Here is a 21,677-nt window from a genome sequence, read left to right as displayed (position 1 = left end):
CCATCCCAAGGGGACCCGCGGCCATTCCACCTGTTGGCCACACCGCTCTCCCGTGCCAGTCTGCATGCTGGGGCACCTGGCAGGCCTCCTTCTCAACCCGGCTGCAGTGTTTCTGACCTGTCACCGATCACCCAAGCCTTCCGTCACCACTTTGATCTACTGCTGTAATCATTTCACTGTGCTCAGGTTTTGCTTCCAGAGCTCGCTTCTGTTTCCTGGACAGAGCCATGACAGAGGTGGTCCCTCCCAGCCCCTGATAGCACACAGCCAAGGCCCTCTGCAGCGCCTTGTTTGCTGGAACCATTAACGGCCCTGTCCTCCACCTCCTCCCCTGACTGCCTGCTGAGCGTCTGCTCCTCAGTTTCATGTCCTCTCTCCTTTCTCTCAGACTTCCTCTGCCCTCCTTGTGCCCCCTGTCCTGCACAACCAACCCTTCTCCCTGAGCAGGCCTCCCTGTTCTGGGCCTTACTTCCTGCTCCCTGTTTGGGAGCTGCACAGAGCAGTGGCCCCCTGCCTTCTTGGCACCAGCAACTGGTTTCGTGGAAGACAGTTTTCCTGCAGACCTGCGGTGGAGGGGTTGACGGGGGTGGTGGCGATTCAAGCACAAAACATTCAAACTCACCTCCTGCTGTGCGGCCCAGGTCCTAACAGGCCCTGACCAGTACCAGTCTGTGGCCCAGAGATTGGGGACCCCCTGGCATAAAGCACCTGCTAAACCCATTGTATGCAGAGTGCATGCGAAGATATTGGTGGACGCTCTTCTATAATAAAAAAAATTGGAGGGGGAAATGGTATGGAAACGAATTATCCAATAATAAGGGATTGAGTCAATAAATCATGAACTATGACGCAGTAGAAGATTATACAATGATCAAAATGCTTATGAAAAAATTTAGAGTTGTACCATGTTATGATAATAAAATAAACAGGATGCAATGCTACATATAGTATGAACTAGACTATTTATAGAAAAAGCCTGGAGGGCTGGAGGATAATATACCGAAATGCTAATGGTGGCTGTACCAGCGTGGTAAGATTATAGTTGACTTTCCTTCGTTGTCACCATTTTATGTTTTTTAAAATTATACAGTGAGCATGTATTACGTTTGTAATCAGAGAAAAAGTGACTTTAATTATTTGGGAGGATGTTAATGTCAGATGGTGGCTTTTGGCATCAATCCAAGCATGTAATAGGGAATTTCCTTTTCAGACAACGTGGAGTTAGTAGAGATGAGTCCTGGGGTGTGATCAGGAAGGAAGCCTTTTAGGAAAATCAGATGTTTGAAAAGGGAAGGCCTCTGAGAGGGTCAGGGAAGTGAACTGGCTCTGGAGGGGCCCACCCAGCAGTGGGGTCCTTAGCCCATCCCTGAACCCTGCTGAGCAGGTTTGTGAGGTGGGGCCCTTTAGTGGTCTCCCTCTGGTTCTGGGTGCTGATTGGCTCCCACTTTGGCCTCTGAACACCACCAATATTCTTCTTCGTACTGTCTCTACAGATAGTTAGCCTTTGGTTATACTTGTTTTGCCCTTATAAAATGAGTTTATTGACTAATTATTCATTCACCAGGTGCTACAATAAAGTCACTCGATATAACCCTAGATGTAATATAATGATTTGTCCTGATCAGTGTGACTTGTGCTTGGTTTTGTGTATTCCACCGAAACAAATAATTTGCAGGCAACACCTACCTAGTTATTAACAGAATAAAGACATCACACAGCCAGACCACTTATAACCATCAACAAAAGAGCTCTCCCTAACATAAGGAGGGAAAAAAACGCATATAATTTATCTTTTCTGTCCTGAGTCAGCAGATTTGCAGTTATGGATTAGGATGCTTTCAACTGCATATAAAGACTATCTGATGGCCCTGGCTGGTGTGGCTCCATGCACTGAGTGCTGGCCTGCGAACCAAAGGGTCGCCTGTTGGATTCCCAGGCAGGGCACATGCCTGAGTTGTGGGCCAGACCCCTAGTAAGGGGCATGCGAGAGGCAACCCCACATGGATGCTTCTTTCCCTCTCTTCCTCCCTTCCTTCCCCTCTCTCTAACAATAAATAAAATCTTTAAAAAAAAGAATATCTGATTAAAATTGGCTGAAATAACAGAGGGTTATTAATTTCACGTGGCATGAAGTCTGGGCACTAGATTATTCCAGGGTTGGTGGGTGGTCCATTGGGTCACTCAAGATCTTCCCATTTTTCTGCTCTGCCATGCTCAAGATCTCCAACAACATTGGCCAGCCTCCCTTCAAGGTCGTGAGATGGCTGCCACAGCTCTAGACATCTTGCTCATTCACAGCATCCCAAACAGGAAAGAAGAAAGGGCAGCAACACAAATGGCGTTCCACTCACTTGGCACTCTCTAGCCAGAGAGGTCATCTCTTTCCCAGAGGATGTCAGTAGACTTCCCTTTATTTCTCAGCGACCCAAACTGGGCTACATGGCCACTTCCAGACCAATCACAGCCTGGGCACATTGTCCTGAAACAAAACTGCAGCTGTGTTAAAGGGAGAACAGGGATTGGTTTGGGAAGACAGTGCCTGGCATAGCAGATGGAACACAGTACACTTCTCAGGAAGAGATGGTGTTGCCCCAGTCACAAGCAAAAACCCAGTCTCAGGGTTGGCCCCTTTCTGCCAGCTTTTCCTTTGTGCATCTCATACACATGTACACTTCATTTGTAAATCTCTCAAACTCTGTAGATCAAGGTAACCACTTGGCCTGATCATTTCTTGAAGATGGTGGCAAAGTCAAGGCAGAGGCCTTCCTCCTGGTCACATGCCAGGTATAGTATCAATCTGGCTGAATGATTCTACAATACATTCGTCTGAAACATCAGTCAAAGAGATACGAGGTGTCTGAGGGCAGGTTCATGTCCATCATACTCACTGGTGTAGCCTTGGTATTGCGCTCTGTGTGTGTGTGTGTGTGTGTGTGTGTGTGTGTGTGTGTGCAGAGTAGTTGCCTGATCATAACGGCATGAGCATACTGATGACTGAAGAAGATGATGCCTTTGTTGAGTGATGCCTCTGGAAAGAGAACGGTGGCAGGCTCTGTGAGTTATCTGGAGAAATAGAAGCTTGCCCAGCATCCTCAGGGAGATTATGGTCTAACTTGAGGGTGAGAGCTGATGGCCAGAGTACGGTGGTACAGCCAGCGGAGGAGGCTGCGCTCTCTTGTCTTTTGGAATCAATGACCAGCACTCACTTGTCTGAGGATGTTGTCCCTCATGATAACTGGTAACTACTTTTTGTGATGAGCCTGCACTAATATTTTACTACCAAAATGAACTTGAATTTGTGGGGGAAAAAAGAGGATTCCTCCTTTACTCTTTCTGTAGCTTTTCAAGATTTAGGAATATAGGTGTGGAAGAGGGAAAGAAGAATCATCTTTCTCCTCCATGTTATCTTGTTATACTGACGTGGAAATTATTCTTCATTCCATCTGAGTCGTGTTTACAGCCTTCATAGAGGATGAAATGTAATCCAGGCATAAAGGATGATTGTTAAGGAAAAGAGGTGCTTCTGGCATGTTATGAGAACCTTTCTTCACTCCTATTTTTGCTCTTAAAAATCTGTTTTACTTTTGTTTTAGACCTAGAAGGTTTTGACTCCGTGGTATCATCTACTGAGAAACTGAGTCACCCAACCACAAGCAGACCAAAAGCCACAGGGCGGCGGCCTCCGTCCCAGTCCCTCACATCAGTAAGTGTCTCCTCCTCAATTCTCTACAGCTCAAATGCAAGAAAGATGAGAGATTCTAGCTAAGGACTCTTCTGCAAGTGGCTGTTTTGAGGACAAGTGGGAGAGAAAAGTCGTGAGATACACCGTCAGCCAAAAAATGGTTTGAGAGTCTTACAGAATCAAGCAGCATTTCTATTTGTTCTTTGTGTGTCTGCCAGCCAGGAGGGCGCTCCATGTTCCCACTTTTCTCTCCTTCCAGACTTATTCTCATTTGAACCTGAAATGAAATTGGTAAGAAAAAAAAAGTAATGCTTTATGGTGGGAAAGGAGAACGTGGCTGGTTTGGTCTATAAACAAAACAAAACTATTAAAGAAAGCTCTGCCACTAGGCAGTGCTTGGCAGCGGCAAGCCTTTCTCCTACGCAGACCTTTAGGAGATTGTTTTTAAGCGTATGAGGCACCCGCTCATGTTGGAGACAGCAGTCAGAATACTCCAGATAACCTGTAGAAGCTTTTTGTTTGGGTTCTTTTGAATAACTTCTTTTCTCATTGGAAACCCATAACACATTATAGTGCCAAATTTAAACAATGAAATGCATAAAGCAGAAAATTAGTTGTAATCCTGCTCCCCAGAGTTAAAAAATGTTAGCCTTTTGCTGTATCCTTACATTGTACTTAATATTCTATTTGTATGTGTAAAATTGTTTTTTCAAAAAGGGTCACTTAGTATGCAGTGTTTGGAACGTGCTTTTCCCCCTTATATTGTGCACCTTTCTCTCCAATCATTACACCTTCTTCAATAACATCGCATTAATTGGCTACCCAGTATTCTAATTTGTGAAGAGATGATAGTTTATCTAGCCAGTGCACTGTCATTGAACATTTATGTTGTTTCCGATTCTTCATTATAAACACTGAAGTGAACCCCATTGTACAAAAATATTGATGCTTCCACAAGCGGTGTATGTGCGCCTGTCTATCTTTATCTCTCCCTATCAATCTGTCTCTCTGTATGACACTGCCTTGCCCTTGCTAGGAATGCAAGTCTACGGCCTTATGACCTTCACCCGATACACCAAGGAATGAACCATTTGCAGGCTTTCCAGGATACTTTCTCCTTTCACCTCATCACTGACCCCACCTAAGCAGTCATCATTTAGAAGGAAAAGAAGGCCTCCTCTTTGAACCTCTTCTCTCCTGTCTTCTGAGCCTGGAAGTGTGATTCGAGTTGTCCTTTTTTTCCTCTTGTATGAAACAAACCTAATTCTGTGTTGACGCCTTTTGTGAAGAAAGTCTTGGAAAAGTGGCTTGCTTTTTCCCTCTTATGGAGACTACTGTGTCAATACCACCTTCTTTCCCCTTTCCCTGTCACCTCTCCACACCCACCCTAACACGCCTCATAGACACACAAGCTGTTTATTTCTTGGTATCTCTGTACTTACATTTTTAATCCTACCTCCCAGCTTCTCTATAGATCCTTCATCATTTTTGTTTTCCCTCCAAATTCTTTCCTACGAATCTAGAAGGCCTTGGCGCATCCAGGATTAAATACAGAAAAATTCAAACTACCATCTACCACCCCACCCTTGGCTCATACATCCCATGCCTGGGAGTTTGTATATATTTTGGGGGACCAGGTGAAGGCATCTCATCTTTGCTCTGCTTTTAGACTACACATTTGTTCATTCACCCATTCAACAAATATTTATAGGTATCTATCTCCTACGGGCTCAGCTCTCTGTGCCAGATACCAAGGCTGCAGCTGGGAACGTGATGTACGTGGTCCCTGCCCACAGGAAGCTTATGGCACAGTGACTCAGAGTTTGGCATTTAATATGAAACAACTTTATTTACAGGCTTAAAACAATAGGATACATTTGTGCTTTACAGAAGTAGAATTACTGTACCCTCTTCTGTTCATTGCTATCCATCATGTACAGTGAATTCATGTTTACTCTTCTTCCAGTTAGCACCTGTAGGTTTTTCATACCTACAAAATGGGATTAGTGGACACGGACATAATCCTAAAAGGCCATTGGACGGAAGGACTGAGGAAATGCACCAGTTATGGGGCCTCTCATCCTTGTTTGAGCTATTTATGTTCCTAGAATTCAAAGAGCAAACTTTGATTGGCAGGTCACGGACCATAGGTTATATAGGAGGAAAGTGGGTTTTTAAATAAAATCTCAGAATGAAAGGATTCGGGCTTTACAAGGTTGTTAAGCAATTGAGCTTAGATTAAGAAGAAAGCTTGGTTGGGGGATGTTATTCTAGATAATGGGATTTTCAGATTAAATAAAGATTAACAAACAAGACCTTTTAATTTTAAAACTTTGCTTACAAATTTCTTAAATATCTTAGGTTTCTACCTTATCAAGTAGATACACAGAAGAAAGCAGACAGTATTTGTAGGCAGGGTTTTTCTACAGTGGCACCAAGTGGGGATTCTATATAGGACTGTGTCCCTGCTATGGGGGTAGAAAGCGTAGAGGGAAAGCTGAATATGAGGTCACCCAAAGCAATCTCTGAATGAGTCTTCCTTCAAAAATTTCCTTGCTATGGGAACTCTTGCCTTCATTTGCTTTGTCCTAAATTAGGAAAATTCTAGCACAATAATTATTTATGACCAAATGAATTCCAGTGAATTGGTTCACATTCATCCAGCTTTTAGATCTTCACAATGAAAGAAGGATAGGAATGTTAACTCCACATTTTACCAAAAGATGCTGCCATTCTGTAAATATGCCATAGCAAAGATAGAGTCCAAACTGGATGTTGATTGTCCATAGCAATGAGAGCAGAGATTTAGCAGCAGGTAGCAAGTTAGGTGGGGGCTTGCTGTGCTGGCAGGAAGGCTTCACTCTGGGGCTATAGAAACTTTGGTCACCAATCCGCCTGGTGACCCCTTGCCCTTGGAAACAGTTTCCTCTTAGGGGAGTCCTTTTAGGCACTTTTCTGTGCTGATCTGGTGGTCTTGGAAAAGGATAAAGAGGGAATGGAAGAGAGGCACATTGGAGGCAGCCTCCTCTCAACGTGTGTATCCTTCCCCACTGGGCTGTCAGCCCTGTGAGAGCAGGGACCGTGTCTGGCATACTGTTAAGTTCAGTACCAAGCTCACTGCTTGGCACGTAGTAGCAAATGTTACTCACAGAAAGGACAGAGGCTACGAGGGATGGAGGGAACAGGAAAAGTTGGATGATGGATACTTGCGTGGATGAAATGACCCATGGACATCAGTAGAAAGATCCCTGGTGTAGGAAATCTGACTTCTTAGTCCCAGTTCTGCCACTGTCTCTAGTGCACAGATAATAGCACACTTTCTGCCTCATGGGGTTATAATGAGGCGACAAAATACAAGTGTCAAGTGCTTTGAAAAGCATACAACATTATGTTAACAAAAGCTATGTCAGCTAAGGTGTAATTCTGACAAGAGCATTTTCTTTTGGCTTTATCCAGTCTTCCCTTTCAAGCCCTGATATCTTTGACTCCCCAAGTCCCGAAGAAGATAAAGAGGAACACGTTTCGCTTGCACACAGAGGAGTGGACGCGTCAAAGAAAACTTCAAAGACTGTTACCATATCCCAAGTGAGTGACCAGCCATGGTGAGGGTGTCCCTACAGCACGGGATCCCTGCCTTTTCATGTATGCTCTGGCGAGTCATAAACCAAACAAGGATAAACAGATGTCTAGTCAGTCCAACCTGCTATAACAAAGTGCCATAGATTGGGTGGCTTATTAATAGTAAAATTTATTTCTCACATTTCTGGAGGTTGGAAGTCGGAGATCAAGGTGCCAGCACCACAGGTTCTGGTGAGGACTCTCCTCAGGTTTGTAGACTGCCGGCTTCTCATTGGATCCTCACATGGCAGGAAGGGTGTGCGAGAGCTTTCTGGGGTCCCTTTTATAAGGACACTAGTCCCATTCACAAGGGCTCCACCCTCATAACCTAGTTACCTCCCGAAGACCTCACCTCCAAATACCATGACAACCAGTTAGTATTTCCACATAAGAATTTTGGGAGGACACAATAACATTTAGTCTATTGCAACAGACAATGCAAGTTTTTGTCATTCTTTAATGACAGTGATTACTTTAGTAATCAGAATCCCTGAGGCAAGTTAGAGTCTTCAAAACTGGGCAGAATGTCTGAGATACAAGTTTGATTGATGATTTCCCATGTTTTGTCTTGTGGTTTGCTCTCACCTTCATACCATCGACCACATATCCACAGATGCTGTCACACACGATCACCGTCTCAACAACCAACAACTTAAAAAGCCTAGAGGTGTCTAGAAAGAATATATTAACTGTATTAAATGCTGCCCACAGATCTTGACTTTTATGTTCAAAACTGGTGGTCTCACAAACTGTGGTTGGTATGAATTTGAATAACTAATAGTGGTATCTTAAAAGAGGATTTGGATTCATTTATTAGGATAAATTGATAGTCTAGAAACATTTTAATTTCATTGCATGCCCAGGGAATGGTATAGCTATTTGAAGTCATTGGCTTGTGAGAAGCAAAGAAGACATTGTTTAGCCATTGTGTGTTCTGCTTGACCTGTGAATGTGAACCAAGATTTTGAAATTTATGCTAAGAGAACAGAGCTGATTGAAATTATTTTCTGCAATTGCTTGCAACTACTTTCTGTCTAAAAGTAGAAAACTGTAGTCATTTTTAATGACTTGAAGCAGGAATTAACACAGAGAAATCAAAAGTTATGTGGGATTTTCCCTCTCATAGATCTAAAACTGTACATGTGTATATTTTCTTTAACATCTGTTACAGTAAGCAAAACTAATAATCCCATAAAAGAGAGAAATTATAATTACTCACAAAAGTGAAGCATTCTTCATTTATAAAAGGATTTCATTTGCAGAACTTGGATTTAGACTCTTTGGGTGGGGCGGGTGTGTGTGTGTGTGTGTGTGTGTGTGTGTAAGCACATATAGTTGTGTTCTCTCTGACCTCTCTGACATCCTTGGGGTGTTTCTACAGTGACATCTACTGGTGGGCAGTGGCACTTCATGGTTCTGATTTTCACAGTTCCAGCCTGTTAGCCTATTTCACTTCCCCACAGCTGTCATGTCATGTTTATTGCTTCTAGAAATTCCACTTGGACTAATTTGATGAAGATATATGGTGACCTATGTTCTGTGAGCATTTTAGAAAGTACTTGTTAGCTGAAATGGGCCTGGGGAGTGGGTCACGTACGAAATGCTCAGAGAAGCATTCCTTCGAGAAATGCCTGCAAGTCAGTCAGTGTGGGGTTGAGGGAGGTACAGGAGGATGCAGGATGCGAAATGTGAAAAAGTGTGAACTCGGGAATAGGAAAGGAGCAAAGAAAATAAAGAAAGGAGGGTATGAATTTTTAGACTCGGTCAGCCACAGTCTTGGTACCGGGCTTGAGGGTCCAGCTGACGGGGGAGAGGGTTGAGTCCCAGCTCTGCCAGTTATTAGCTGTGAGACTTGGGGAATTTCTCAACCACGTCCCTAAGCCTCCATTTCCTGCTCCGTCAAATGCGTGTGCCAACTGATCCTTGTTTCAATTGTCTAGCCGACATCCGGCATGTGACCAGTGCTCCATAAATGTCGGCCCCTCTTCCCTCTTACTATAACTCCTACGAACAATAAGCATGGGATAGCTGATTGCTATCTCTGGCAGCAGAAAGTGCTTTTCCTCAATGGGAACTTGGCAGAGAAAAGGCAAGCAGAGAGTCTGGGAATGCTGGCCCATCTGCCTCTGGCTTACTTTGCCCAGTCTCTCCCTCCAGCACAGTCTGACTCCAGACTCTGCCTCCTCACCATGCCAGCCCTCCTTGGCTCCCGCCCTGGGTGCCTGCTGCTACAGGGAGTTCTGGCTGCGTGGCCCAGCGTCACCACCAGCTTTGACTTCTGCCTGTCACTCACCCCCTCACCTCCCAATATCCTCCCCTCCCCACCTGCCTACATCTCACCTTCCCTTGCTGCCGCCTCCTCCTCTAGGCCTGCCACGCACCCAATGCCTGTTCCATGCCATGTGCCTTCTTGGTCTCCTCAGGACACTTCTCCATCCAGCCTCCTTCACCTGTCTCCTCTGTCTCCAGCCTGGCCCCCTTGGGCCCTTCCCCTCATGGTATCATCCAACTCAAGTTCTCCCCCATCTTTGAGAGTGAACAAAACCCTTCTTTGGTCCTGTCTCCTCCTGAGGCTTCTGCATGAATCTTCTCTTTCTCCCATCTTCCTTCCTCTACCAAGTTTCTGGAAAGAGCTCTAAACCTGCATGCCACACCCCTCACCTCTCAGTCGGGCACTGACTGCCTTAGTCAGGTTTCAGTCTCACTTGTTCCCCCAAGTGGGCTCCCCCAGTTTTCCTGTCAGCACCCTTGACCCATTTATCCAACCATTTTTTTTCTGGAAGTTCCTGCAGGGGACTTTCATGACCCAGGCTCCTCTTCCTGTCTGGCTTTGTCCCTTTTCTCACCACTCTATCATCGTCCTCAAGGGCTCTCCCTTCCTTCCCCACCTCTTCAGTGTGGAAAGTCCCCAGCTTCCATCACTGGGCATCTTCTCTTCTAGTTCTGTGCTCTTCACCCCCGTGGCTATCTCTTCCTCTGGACATTTCTCTGGCCCGACTCGCTCTTTCAGTTGTTGGCTCTGCCCACTAGACGTGTACTTCTGTGGCTCCCCGTGCTTCCCTCCCTGTGTGTGGACTTCCCCCTCATCTGCAGGGGGTTGGTTCCTCTGTCTATCTATACCTCTCTGGGTCCCGAGTTTCTTGAGGGTCAAGAAGATGTTTTGCTCAGAGTTCTCAGAGCCTAGCAAGCAGGTGGGTCTCTGGACGTGTACATTAAACAGATGGGAACCACCTGGCCAGAAAGGTGGTCAAAACATACAGGGGAAGGCACTTCAGGGGGGTGCCTAGGGGCTTGTGGGTGAAAGAATGAGCGAGTAGCATATGGGGGAACGTGAGGGGAGCGATGTAGGTGGGGTGTTGCTGAACACAAATCCCTGGCCTGAGTCCTCCATGCCCTCCCTTGTTACAGGTGTCTGACAACAAAGCACCCCTGCCGCCCAAGCCAGGGACCATGGCTGCAGGTGGTGGTGGTGGGCCAGCCACTCTGTCCTCGGCGGCACCCGCCCCCCTGTCGTCCTCTTTGGGAACAGCTGGACACAGGGCCAACTCCCCATCTCTGTTCGGCACGGAAGGAAAACCAAAGATGGAGCCTGTGGCCAGCAGCCAGGCGACCGTGGAGGAGCTAAGGACGCAGATCCGTGAGCTGAGGAGCATCATTGAGACCATGAAGGACCAGCAGAAGTGAGTGTCTAGGTCCCTTCTTCATCTGCCTCTGGGTCACTCTCTGCTGAGCCAGGGCCTAGTCTGCAAGCCTGGGTCCCAGCCTGCCTTGGAGCATGGGCCGGCCTCCCCACGATGGTGGTAGCGGGGCATGGCAGTGGGTGCGAACCTGAGAGGCTTCTCTGGGCTCAGCTCCCTGTGTAACTGCGTCTGCCAAGGGGAGGGGCATACAGGGAGGAGGTGGTTACAAGGAGTGATGTGCCCAGCAGGCCGCTGAAAGGAAAGATCTTTAAATGCCCATAAAATACAATATACACATGCACCACTTTTTTTTATCCTCACCTGAGGATATATCTTTATTGATTTTAGAGAGAGGGGCAGGGGTGGGGCAGAGAGAGAAACATTGATTGGTTGTCCCCCATATGTACCCAGACCACATGCAGGGATTGTACCTGCGATCTTTAGGTTTACGGGATGATGCTCCAACCAACTGAGCTACTTGGCCAGGACGCACATGTGCCACTTCTTAATCAGCGCAACAGCTAGCTTTTCCTCTAGCATCAGAAAAATAGCAATTTCTTCAGTTAGCTGCCCAGTTCAGTAATTGGCTCGCATTTAGGGGCTGCCATGTATGAAAAGGCATAGGGAATCTTTAAACCCAAGATTTTATACTCAGCAAGGTGTTCTCCCCATGAGCCTTGAAGTGCTCTCTGTGCATGCCCACACACCCACATGCTCTCTCCACATCTCTCACCCTCAAGGAGCCCTTCGAAGGGGAAAAAGATCTGAAAATGAAAATAACTAGCAGGCATAACCAGGATGCTGTATGCAGTGACAAAAATGGTTGAAGGGTTAGAAGTCAGGAGGTACTTAGCTGAGTAAACTGAGGCTAAGAGTTCAGGAACCAGCTCTTTCTTGTTGGAGCGGGGTTGATGGGGGGAAGCATCTGAAGGAAGTATTTCCTGAGTAAGATTTTGAAAGGTGATGTAGGCTTGCCAAGAGCAGAGCACTCTAGCAAAGGGAACGAACAGCGTCGGCAGGTTCATGGGCACGCAGAAGCCCAGTGGGTGGTGGGTCAGCACATCCCCGGCACCTGGCCTCTTGGATGGAGAATTGCCTGGGGTGGTGGCGGGAGATGGAGTTAGAGACCCACAGTCATACCCTGAGGCAGTTGCCCCAGCATCCGCCTGTACGCAGCGCTGGAGGGCCCTGAAGTGTTTGCAGCCAGGTACTTTGTGGAATAATTGGGTTAAACAAACTGAATATCTTTTCTGAAGGACTGCTCAGAGCCCTGCTGTACATTGGGAAGATGGAGAGGATAGCATGTGCAGTGTTTCCCAACTGTACTTAACCATAGAGCTTCCCCCACCAAGAGCATTCTAGGATGAGTGTTCTGTGGAACTCACTTTGAGCATTGTGGCTCTGTTCAGGTTCTGGTCCACTCAGGCAGGACTACCTTTAAGGGGCCCCTCAGATACCTATGCAGGTAGGCAGGCTGCAACTAGACAGGGTCTCTTGGGGCCAGCCATGCTGCCCCTACCTCCTTAAAGTCCCCAGCTCCTATCTGGCTCTGCACATTACAGGTTTGCATACCCAAAGGCCCCATCTGTGTCCAGGGGACACTGGCTCCCTGCCTAGACAGTGACCCCACATCCCAGCATATCCCAGAGCACTGGTTCTCGACCTTCTGAACAGGACCATCATTGGGTCAGACCAGCCTGGACCCAGGGCTTCAGCCCATGAGGTCCTCTGCAAGGTGCTTGGAACCTTCCCGAATGTCTGAAACTGGCTGCATCTGATTGCAAAATCTCCAGTGCTTTGGGTCTGCTCCACCCCGTGTTCATCTCTCCACTGTGAAGCCTGGGCATAGTTGGCTGGAATTATCCTTCCCCAGCCAACATCTTGAATCCACACGTCACAGTGGCCCCTCTCCAAGGCCTGCCTTTTGCAGCCTTCCTCAGCCTGGCCTTTATGCCCAGGGCACTGGGTTCCCATCAGTCTCCTCAGCTCTTGGTGTCGCCTTTTTCTCAGCCTTCAGCTCAAGTCTGTGCCGACTCCACTCCTCCCTAAACGTGCTGGTTCTCACTTCCTCTCTGTCCCGGCTCTCCTCCATAAATTCCCCACCTTCCTTCTTCCTTGTGGACTAGTGGCCTGTTTTACTAGGTCAAGACTTAGTGACTGTTTTTGCACCTCCTTCTGCAACTAACTTCCCCCCACCTGGACCTAGACCACTCGAGGCTTTGCCTGCCATCGCCTTCCCAGAGTCTTGCCATTTGCTTAGGACCTCACCTTCTACATCTTTCCTAAGCCCTAACTAGTGCCCACTGAGATAGTGGTGTAGAGCATGTGCTTGAATAAATACAGGCATGCCTCATTTTATTGTGCCTTGCTGTATTGAGCTTCGCAGATGTTGCATTTTTTTACAAATAGAAAGCAAGACCCCCCCCCCCGCCCCCGCCAGCAAAAAGATTACAACTCACTTGATTGCACTGGTTGCTTTATTGTGGTGGTCTAGAACCAAACCCCCAATATCTCTGTGTTCTGCCTGTACAGTAACCAATCACACTGGTAAATATCAGAGAACCCAATGTGTTGAGAACACTGTTGGGACACTAGCCCAAGTGTAGGAACCATCACTGGTGCTCTTCCTAAGCAAGCCAATGCAATATAACTTCCACCTTATTTGTTGTGCTGTTTCTACAATGCTTGCTTTTTGATTTTCCAATCCAGTTTGTAAAAGTGTACATGTGAAATGGAGTGCTTGATACCCTAAAATGGAGTACAGCTCTGAGCAGCTGGGATGGTTGCAGTGTCCTAAGTATAGAGCCCTGAGTTTGCAAGATGATTAGTTTTGTTTAACTTCGTCATTTACTTCGTCATTAGACTGTGTGTCCTTTACTTTCTCAATGACATGACTACCATATCATTCATTAGTTTAGTTATTTTACCTCTGAGCTTTCAGATATAGCTATTGGTAGGATTTTGTGAGAATCCATGAAAACATACCGGTAACCTTTTATTAATTTAAAATTCTGGGAAAATGAAGGAAATGTATATGGAATGGTCAAAATGTCTACAATGAAAATTATCATGTAAGTACATCTAAAAACAACTGATTCTATAATAAAGGGCTAGTTAGTTTCCAGTCATGATGGCTAAGAGGGAAGACAACAGAATTCGAGCCTGGATACTTGTAGCCCGGTCATTGAGTAAGCGGACCACCTCTCTAGGCCTCAGTTTTCCCATCTTCTCTTTGGAGAAGCTTGGACTGAGGGATCTCAAAGGTCCTTTCAGACCTACTATTGGATAGCTACATATTTTGGGAGCCCAGGAATAATGGCAAGCCTTTCTGTGTCTGACAAATTTTAAGCAATAACAATGCAAAGAAAACGATGTTCTGTTCATGTCTTTTATAAAAGAGTCAGATGGATTTTGTAGTGGTAAGATTCTTCTTATCTCTTATTGGGGAAGTCTGGGCTTTTGTTTCATTTCCTGGTTGTTTGTTTTTCAGACGAGAGATTAAGCAGTTACTGTCAGAGTTGGATGAAGAAAAGAAAATCCGACTTCGACTGCAGGTGGGTCCCTGGGGGTCCTCCTGCCTCCTGAGAGGCTCAGCTGGGTATGGGGTGGCATCAGGGCTTTGTTTTGAAAATAAGCAATTGTTTTCTCTGCATATTTAGGCATGCTTCCTGTGGCAATTTTCTTACAATTTCATAGGCTCAGTTCACATCCTTTCCTGGGACCCAGGAAGTTTTGGGGAAGGGAGACATTAGTAAATGTGCCTCCGGTTGGGTTTCTCACTTGGAATTTACCTGAAACATCTCCTCTATGAAAAGCTCCCCCTGGTTCCCAGAGGCCTCATCATAGTAACTGCCTGAGGACATGGCGCTGGGGAGACCCCATTGCTAGCTGGCTGCTGTCGTGCAGTCATTGGGACTCCAAGGACCATGGCTGCCCACACTCGGCACTTGCTCTTCATCTTTTCCCTCCTCCCTGTTGGTTGTGTCAGTCCTGCCAGGGTGTCAGAGCCCTGTGCCCCTCCAGCCTCTGATCCAATTCAGCCGTTACCAAATGGCCAAAGCAAGACTTTCAGCTTTCATCCAGTTGGTGCTCTTGGTGGCGGTTAGGATCATGCTGCTTAAAGAAAGGATGGGCTACTGCTTGTCCTTACTTTGGGGGGCGCCAACAGACAGCTCGCTGGCGCAACCGCAGCTGCCTCCCAGCACGGCCAGGTGGTCCCATGTGTCAGGACAGCCTGCTCCACCCTCTGGTCAGGAAGCCAGCTATTGTTGCTTTTGACAAATTTTGGATGCTGGTAGCCTGAGAATTAAAACGTCCACCATTTCCTAGCATGTTGCACCTGTGTGCCTGTTCTTTCATGTCTATGCATTTCTGTTATCATTATCAACTCTTACTCAGATATCATTTTACCCATTTTGCCTCTAAGATTTTCTTTCAGTCAACCAGGTTATTTTTCAGCTTCTATCAAACCAGCCAATTCATTATCATTGTATTGGTTCTTCTTTTTTTCTTTATAGATGGAAGTTAATGACATAAAGAAAGCTCTTCAATCAAAATGAATACTTGATCAATGAAATGTTGCATTATTCATCCTGAGTCCAAGACTCAAATTTTCCGCCCCAGCCAAAATAACTTTGTGCCAAAAGATTAAAGATTTGCCTCACTATTTCCCTATTTGAAAGATTAGCACAAAAGTCTTGATAGCACAACACAAATTCCATCCAAGAGGAGACTCTTTCCCATGGTATAGTCCTGGGTCTGGCACTGGTTGTGACTTAAACAGAGCAAATTGTGCTAAAGGCTTTTTTACTATGAGATCTAATGCGAAATGAAAACTCAGGCAGTTTAGTCCATAGTGGTACTATTTTGATGATATTTTCCATTAATAAAACGTAATTTCAGATTATTCGTTTACAAGCTTTATAATTTTATGATTTTTTTAATCGTGTTTTGTCACAGATTCCCCCAGTATTTGTATTACACATAGTCTGGAGCGAGTGTCCCTTTCTTTTGCTGCAGGCGGAAAGCTGCCTTGCTTTATGTCCCCTCTAGGAGTCTATTACATATGCAATTTTAGATCCAAGCTGTTCCTTTTCCTGCCAGCAACCCCCCCTTCCACCCTGAGATCAACTTTAGCTTATATGTGATGGTATATTTACAAAAAGAGAGAAAATCGGTATTTGCAATGATCTGTGCCTTCTTTTTACCACCCTCTTGATTGGAACTTTTGTGATGCAGCTACCATGATTCAAAGAAAATTTTTGTAGCCACTTATCAAAGTCCACTAGAGGCCACTGTCTTCAAAGCTTCTCTCCCCTAGCCAAAGGTCCTAAGAGGAGACAGCTGTGAAGTTGGGTGTGCTCTGTGGCAACTTTTAGGTTCTCCTAGTTTTAGGTTGTTCATGAAACTAGAAATGTCACCCCTGCTTGATTTTTCATCAGCCAAGTTAAACCCCTGCTTCCTGTCCTTTGCACCTTTTGCGTGAACAGAATATGCATTATTAAAGCAAAAATAAATAAAAGTAAAATGCAAATCAAAACAAGGGGGGGAAGTTGTATTATTTCCTGCACCGGGTTATCTGTGTGTTATTGTTTCAACTGTACTCACATACTGTCATTTACCTCCCTCTCTTTTAACCCCATCCTTAGGTGCAAGGGAGTGGAGGGGTGCTCTTGGTGAAATGTAGCCATTGGTTCTTTCTGGCCTTTTTTGAATTGCTTTTTCCCTCCGAAGGAAACTGGTGTTTGCTTGTCTGCTTTATCTTTGTAGCAAATGAACAGTTCAGTCTTAGTCTATGTATCTTTTTTCTCCTCCTCAGCTGAAAAGAAGGGGCATACTGTGTTTCAAGATTGTTTGGGGGTTGGGGGTGGTGGTCCCTTAATGGCCCCTGAGGATGGTTTATGTGTTTCTAAAAACCTGCTTTCTCTATTTCCTGAGTTCTAGAGTGAAAGTACTAAATATTAATAGATTTTTCACAACCACAAAGAATGCTAGTTGATAACACTGAAGGAGTGATGCCAAAAAAAAAAAAAAAAAAAGAAATCACATGTTATTGATCATCCTAAGTACTGCAAATAAAAGTCTCTTCCTTTCTTCCCCCGCCTTCCTCTTGCCTACATACTCATCCTTGCTTGGGGCTGCTCCTTCCTTTAGAGTGTTTCAGAGCCTGGATACCTGGTCTGCTAGGATTAGGAAGGGGTTCAGGGAAGAGAAGGGTGTAAAGAAAGAAACCTCCCATCCTTCATTCCCATGTCTTTTCAGCAGCCTTGCTCTCAGTGTGCTTGTGGCCAGGAGCACCAAGTGTCCAAGAGCAGCATCCAACATTCCGGTACTCCTTGACTGCTCTAAGAACTTTTATGTTCAACTTGAAGCCTCCAAAGATTTCCCACCACCTATAAGAATAAGGCGTGGATTCTTAGACATTTGGATTTCTCATTATTCATCATGAGAGGCCCTAATGATATAGTTTCATATAATGTATATACAGAGTAGGATTATTAATAATTACATTGAGAGGTTTCCCATGGGGGGGGGCACTGGAAACCTGGAATGTAGAGGGCCGTCATCTTCCCCTCATAGAGGCCACTGGCTTTGTTTGTATAAGGAGAGGGAGAAAAGGTTCTAGGAGTTGGCATATCCAGCTTCATTACTGACCCTTGGGCTAACCAGCAGAGAATTGTGCATCGTGGAACTGGATGAGCCACTGTCTGAACAGCCACCATCTTTACTCTTTACAAAATGGACCCGTCAAAAATACTGAGAAGCTTGGAAGTATCACTTTTGAAAAATTTCTTTTGCCTTCAGCATGGACTCTACCAGCATCTATGGAGATTATTTTTTTGTTTCATTTTCTAAAGTTATATTTAGAAAAGTCTTAAGTATTGTGCTTTGTAAAGAAGATGATTAAAATGAAATTTTGTGAAAATATTTTTGTTCAAAGTTGTCCTGGTCCAAGAAGAATGATTTCTTGGAATTCAAACCATTTTTCTCCATTTTACACAATATAATTAATCTTACTGAAATGTCTTCTGAAGACATGGAATATAGTGCCCTCCCTTGTCCTTCTCTAGTGAACAGAAATAATTTATTAAAATCTGTGGCTGTGAATTCTGTTTTTAATTGTTCAATGTTACATTCAGATTAAAGCACAAAATTCTAGTTAGGTATAGATTTTTTAGTGTAAAAATCATTAAGTTGTCATTATTCAAATAATTGTGTAAAGGCACTTTTATTCATACACAGCCTTCTAGACAGTGCAGTCAAGTACATGATTTGTCTTCTCCCATAAAGACAGTCTATAGCTAGCATCACGTGTGTGTCTTTGGTTACTAACGGTGGGGTTTTATTTCCTTTCATAACCAGCTCCTTGATGGGAAAACCACGGGGTGTATAATTTATTGCTACGGTGCCACTGTCTGTGTAAAAATAATCCTGGTTCCACAAAGGCCTTTGTGTTGTAACTTAAGGTCATCATGCCCTCCTTTTTTGTGTGAGATTAGGTTTTAGTCCTCCAATTATTTTAGCACAAATTAACGTCAAAGTGTTTTAGCACCTGGAGGGCTTGGCAAAAATCTTTCTCTTTGGTTTCGTACAAAGGAGAACTGTAACAAAGCAACATGTGCATGGGTGAGAGGTGTTCTTTATGGCTGATTGCAGTGGCCAACAGAGGGCAAGCATGGTGGTTATGACCCAAGCCTAGGGAAGAGAATGTCGTTCCCAAAATCAGCTTTGATGAGTGAATACAATGGCCGAGGCACAGAAAACTCTTTCCTAGCCAGAAATAAATGTTTGTCAGTGGTGTAAGGACAGACGGGGTCATGCATCCTAAGGTGATGAGGCATTGCTGCCATCCCTAGTTCTGTTCATAGGGTCACCGAGGCTCGGTTCCTGACACATGGAGCAGAAGGTGGCCCCTGAAGCCCAGAAGGGTCCATGAAGTAGATGTACCAAGAAGGCACATGATGTGCCTTGGAGTGGGCCTCATTGGGTTCCTCTCGAATGGGACCCTCTATGCTTCCTGGACTTGTGTGACTTTTTCTCTCCTCAAATTAGGGAAGTGTTACATCATTACTTTTTCAAACAGGTCCTCTATCTCTTCCTCATCCTCTTCTCCTTCTGGTATCCCTATTATGTGGATATTATTACGTTTCAGGTTGTCCTGCATTTCCCTTAATGCCTCTTTATTCTTTTTGAGTCTTTTTTCATTTTCTTGCTCTTTCGGGGAGCTTTTTTCTACCTTGTCCTCCAGCTCGCTGATTCGATCCTCGGCTTCATCTAGCCTGCTTTGGATTCCTTCTACTGTGTTCTTCAATTCAGAAGTTGTATTCTTCATTTCCTCTTGTCTCTTATCGGTAATTTCTATGTCCTTTTTCATGCTGACATAGTTTGCAGTAAGTTCCTCGTAGTTTCCCTGTAGTTTTTTTGTAATTCTCTCTGAGCTCACTGAGCTCATTTGAGGTTCCTTAGAACCATTGTTTGGATCTCAATATCCGATAGTTTACTTACCTCTGTTTCATTTAGTTCTCTTTCTGGCGATTCCTCCTTTCCCTTCGAGTGGGAGATATTTCTTTATCTTCCCATTATTTGTGAGTCTCCTTTTTTGCTTCTGCTTCTTAAATTGATCTGTCTTTATTTCCTGACTTTGTGATGTGAACTTCTATGGTAGGAGACTGCTGTTTTTACTTTCTGGATCTGCCTCTGATGATGTCAGATGCTGTCCCTGTCTGACCTTAGGCAGTCTGTTCAAGACTTCCAGGAATCTACTGTCTGTGGCTGTCTTCTTCAGCTGTTAATCTAGTCACTCTGCACTCAGGCTACCTTAAACAGCTCAGGGTGGGGCGAAGTCCCTCCTTGGGGCAGGGTTATTGGGTCCTCTCACCTTGCTGCCAGTCAGGGGAGTGGTCTGCCTGAGCAAGATGGCTGCTGCCGTATGGGGAATGAGTCAGCACTGGGATTCCGCCAGCTGCTCTCTCAGTTCTCTCCCTAAAGCCTCTGTCTCCAGTCTCAAGTGTCTCCACACCACTCTGTGCCCCCCTTTAGCCAGGGAGCTACCCTCTGTGGCTGCCACTCTGCACTCAGTAGGCAGCTTAGATAGCAAAGGGCAGGGCAGAATCCCACCTGAGCGCGGGGCTATTGGGTCCTCTGACACTGCTACCACTCAGGGGGAGTGGTTTCTGCCTAAGCAAGATGGCTGCTGCCGCATGGGGATCCGACCGGTTACTCTCAGTTCTCTCCCCAAAGCCTCCTTCCTCAGTCTTTCCTCAGGCGTCTCTAGCCCACTCTGCCCCGCCTTTGCCAGAGACCAGGGTAAGTGGCTGGAAATAAAAATGTATGCGTTCACCCTTTAAACGGCTCTTTGCGTCCCCAGCTGCCTGACTCTGGCAGAGAGCAACCCTGCTGCCATTCACAGCTGGTTGTTATCTGTGTACTTTCTGGGCTCTGGTGCTGTAGACTGGAGATCCACACTTATGCTTTAGACCCCGCTCATCTCAGAGGGATCCAACAGGCCCTTTCAATATCCTTCTGGTGCTGCTGTCTGTGGGCACCCTGCCCGTCTTTGCAAGTCTCTACTGCACTCCTTATCAGCTAAATTGTACTAAAGCTGATTCTTCTGTCTCCAAGGTTATAAGGCTCCTCTTTCGCTATTGTTTAGTTGTTTGTTCCAGGTGATTTCTCTACAATTTAGTTGTAATTCCAGATTGGTCTTGGGAGGAGGTCACTGTGACTTCCACGCACTCCTCCGCCATCTTAATTCTCTATGTTCTCATTTCTGATTTAGCCTTACGATAATTCCTGCCAGTAGAGTGTGTATGTGAATTACCTCATACTTTTAGGAAGAATAATTCTCGCTTGATTATAAACATAGTTGAATTCACACTAGTATACAAAAGTGACTAGCTGCCTATCTGTCGTTAAGGTTGTATTCACCTAAACTTTGGTGGGGGTCAGATCTGGATCTCTTCCTTCTGGCTAGTCACTGCTCAGATGTCACATCAGAGAGGACATCCCTAACCCACTAAATAAAAGACCCAACTTTAGCCTCAGTCCTCCCACAGATACCCCGCATTGATACCCTGCTTCATTCATTCATACACACACACACTCACATGCATATGTCTGTTTCCTGTCTCCCCTCCCTAGAATGAAACCACCATAAAGATAGTGACTTTATCTTCTTTGCTGCTATATTTCCAGCATCTAAAATATTGCCAGGTGCATAGTAAAGCACTTGATATGTATTTGTTGAGTGAATAGATGAATAAGTAATTACGATTGATACCAATTGGAATTTATTCTACAAATTTCAGCAGCCTATTTTCATCTCTATGAAAACTCTATGCACAAAACTAACATTAGGGAGGATTCATGATATAAGAAAACAGTTATAAAGATAGCCTACAGAGACACTTGACTTGTATTTGAATCTCAGCCAACACCCAGGCCCTAAGGAGAGTGCTTATATCACCATGAATTTTAAAGTAAGTTCACTTGGTCTGTATACTGTTATTGCTAAGGCTGTCATCCACTATTAGAAAACTGTGGCTAACTCTGTTTTAAGACAAAGCTCTGGGACTTCCGGTCAAGACAGCAGCATAGGCAGGCATAGCTTGCCTCTTTGCACAACCACATCAAAATTACAACTAAACTATAGAACCACTACCACTCATAACTGTCAGAAATTGGGTTGAATTGAAGTC

General features: G+C 45.2%; 1 protein-coding gene across 3 annotated transcripts in view; it reads left to right on the top strand.

Moving 5' to 3' along the window:
- Nucleotides 1–16,522, top strand: part of SH3KBP1 (SH3 domain containing kinase binding protein 1) — a 312,729-nt gene extending 296,207 nt beyond the window's left edge. For all 3 annotated transcript variants that reach the window (XM_054581126.1, XM_054581125.1, XM_054581127.1), the window contains 5 exons: nt 3,594–3,703; nt 7,139–7,267; nt 10,709–10,980; nt 14,471–14,534; nt 15,498–16,522. In XM_054581126.1, coding sequence (XP_054437101.1) covers nt 3,594–3,703; nt 7,139–7,267; nt 10,709–10,980; nt 14,471–14,534; nt 15,498–15,539 — 617 coding nt within the window. In that variant the 3' untranslated portion in view covers nt 15,540–16,522. The remainder of the gene's footprint in view (nt 1–3,593; nt 3,704–7,138; nt 7,268–10,708; nt 10,981–14,470; nt 14,535–15,497) is intronic.
- Nucleotides 16,523–21,677: the final 5,155 nt, after the last annotated feature.

Source organism: Pteronotus mesoamericanus, unplaced genomic scaffold, assembly GCF_021234165.1.
Source record: "Pteronotus mesoamericanus isolate MK-2021 breed Mesoamerican mustached bat unplaced genomic scaffold, CSHL_Meso_final contig_65, whole genome shotgun sequence".
NCBI lineage: Eukaryota > Metazoa > Chordata > Mammalia > Chiroptera > Mormoopidae > Pteronotus > Pteronotus mesoamericanus.
Note: the sequence above shows the minus strand (reverse complement) of the source record. Positions and strands in the feature narration are given on the sequence as shown.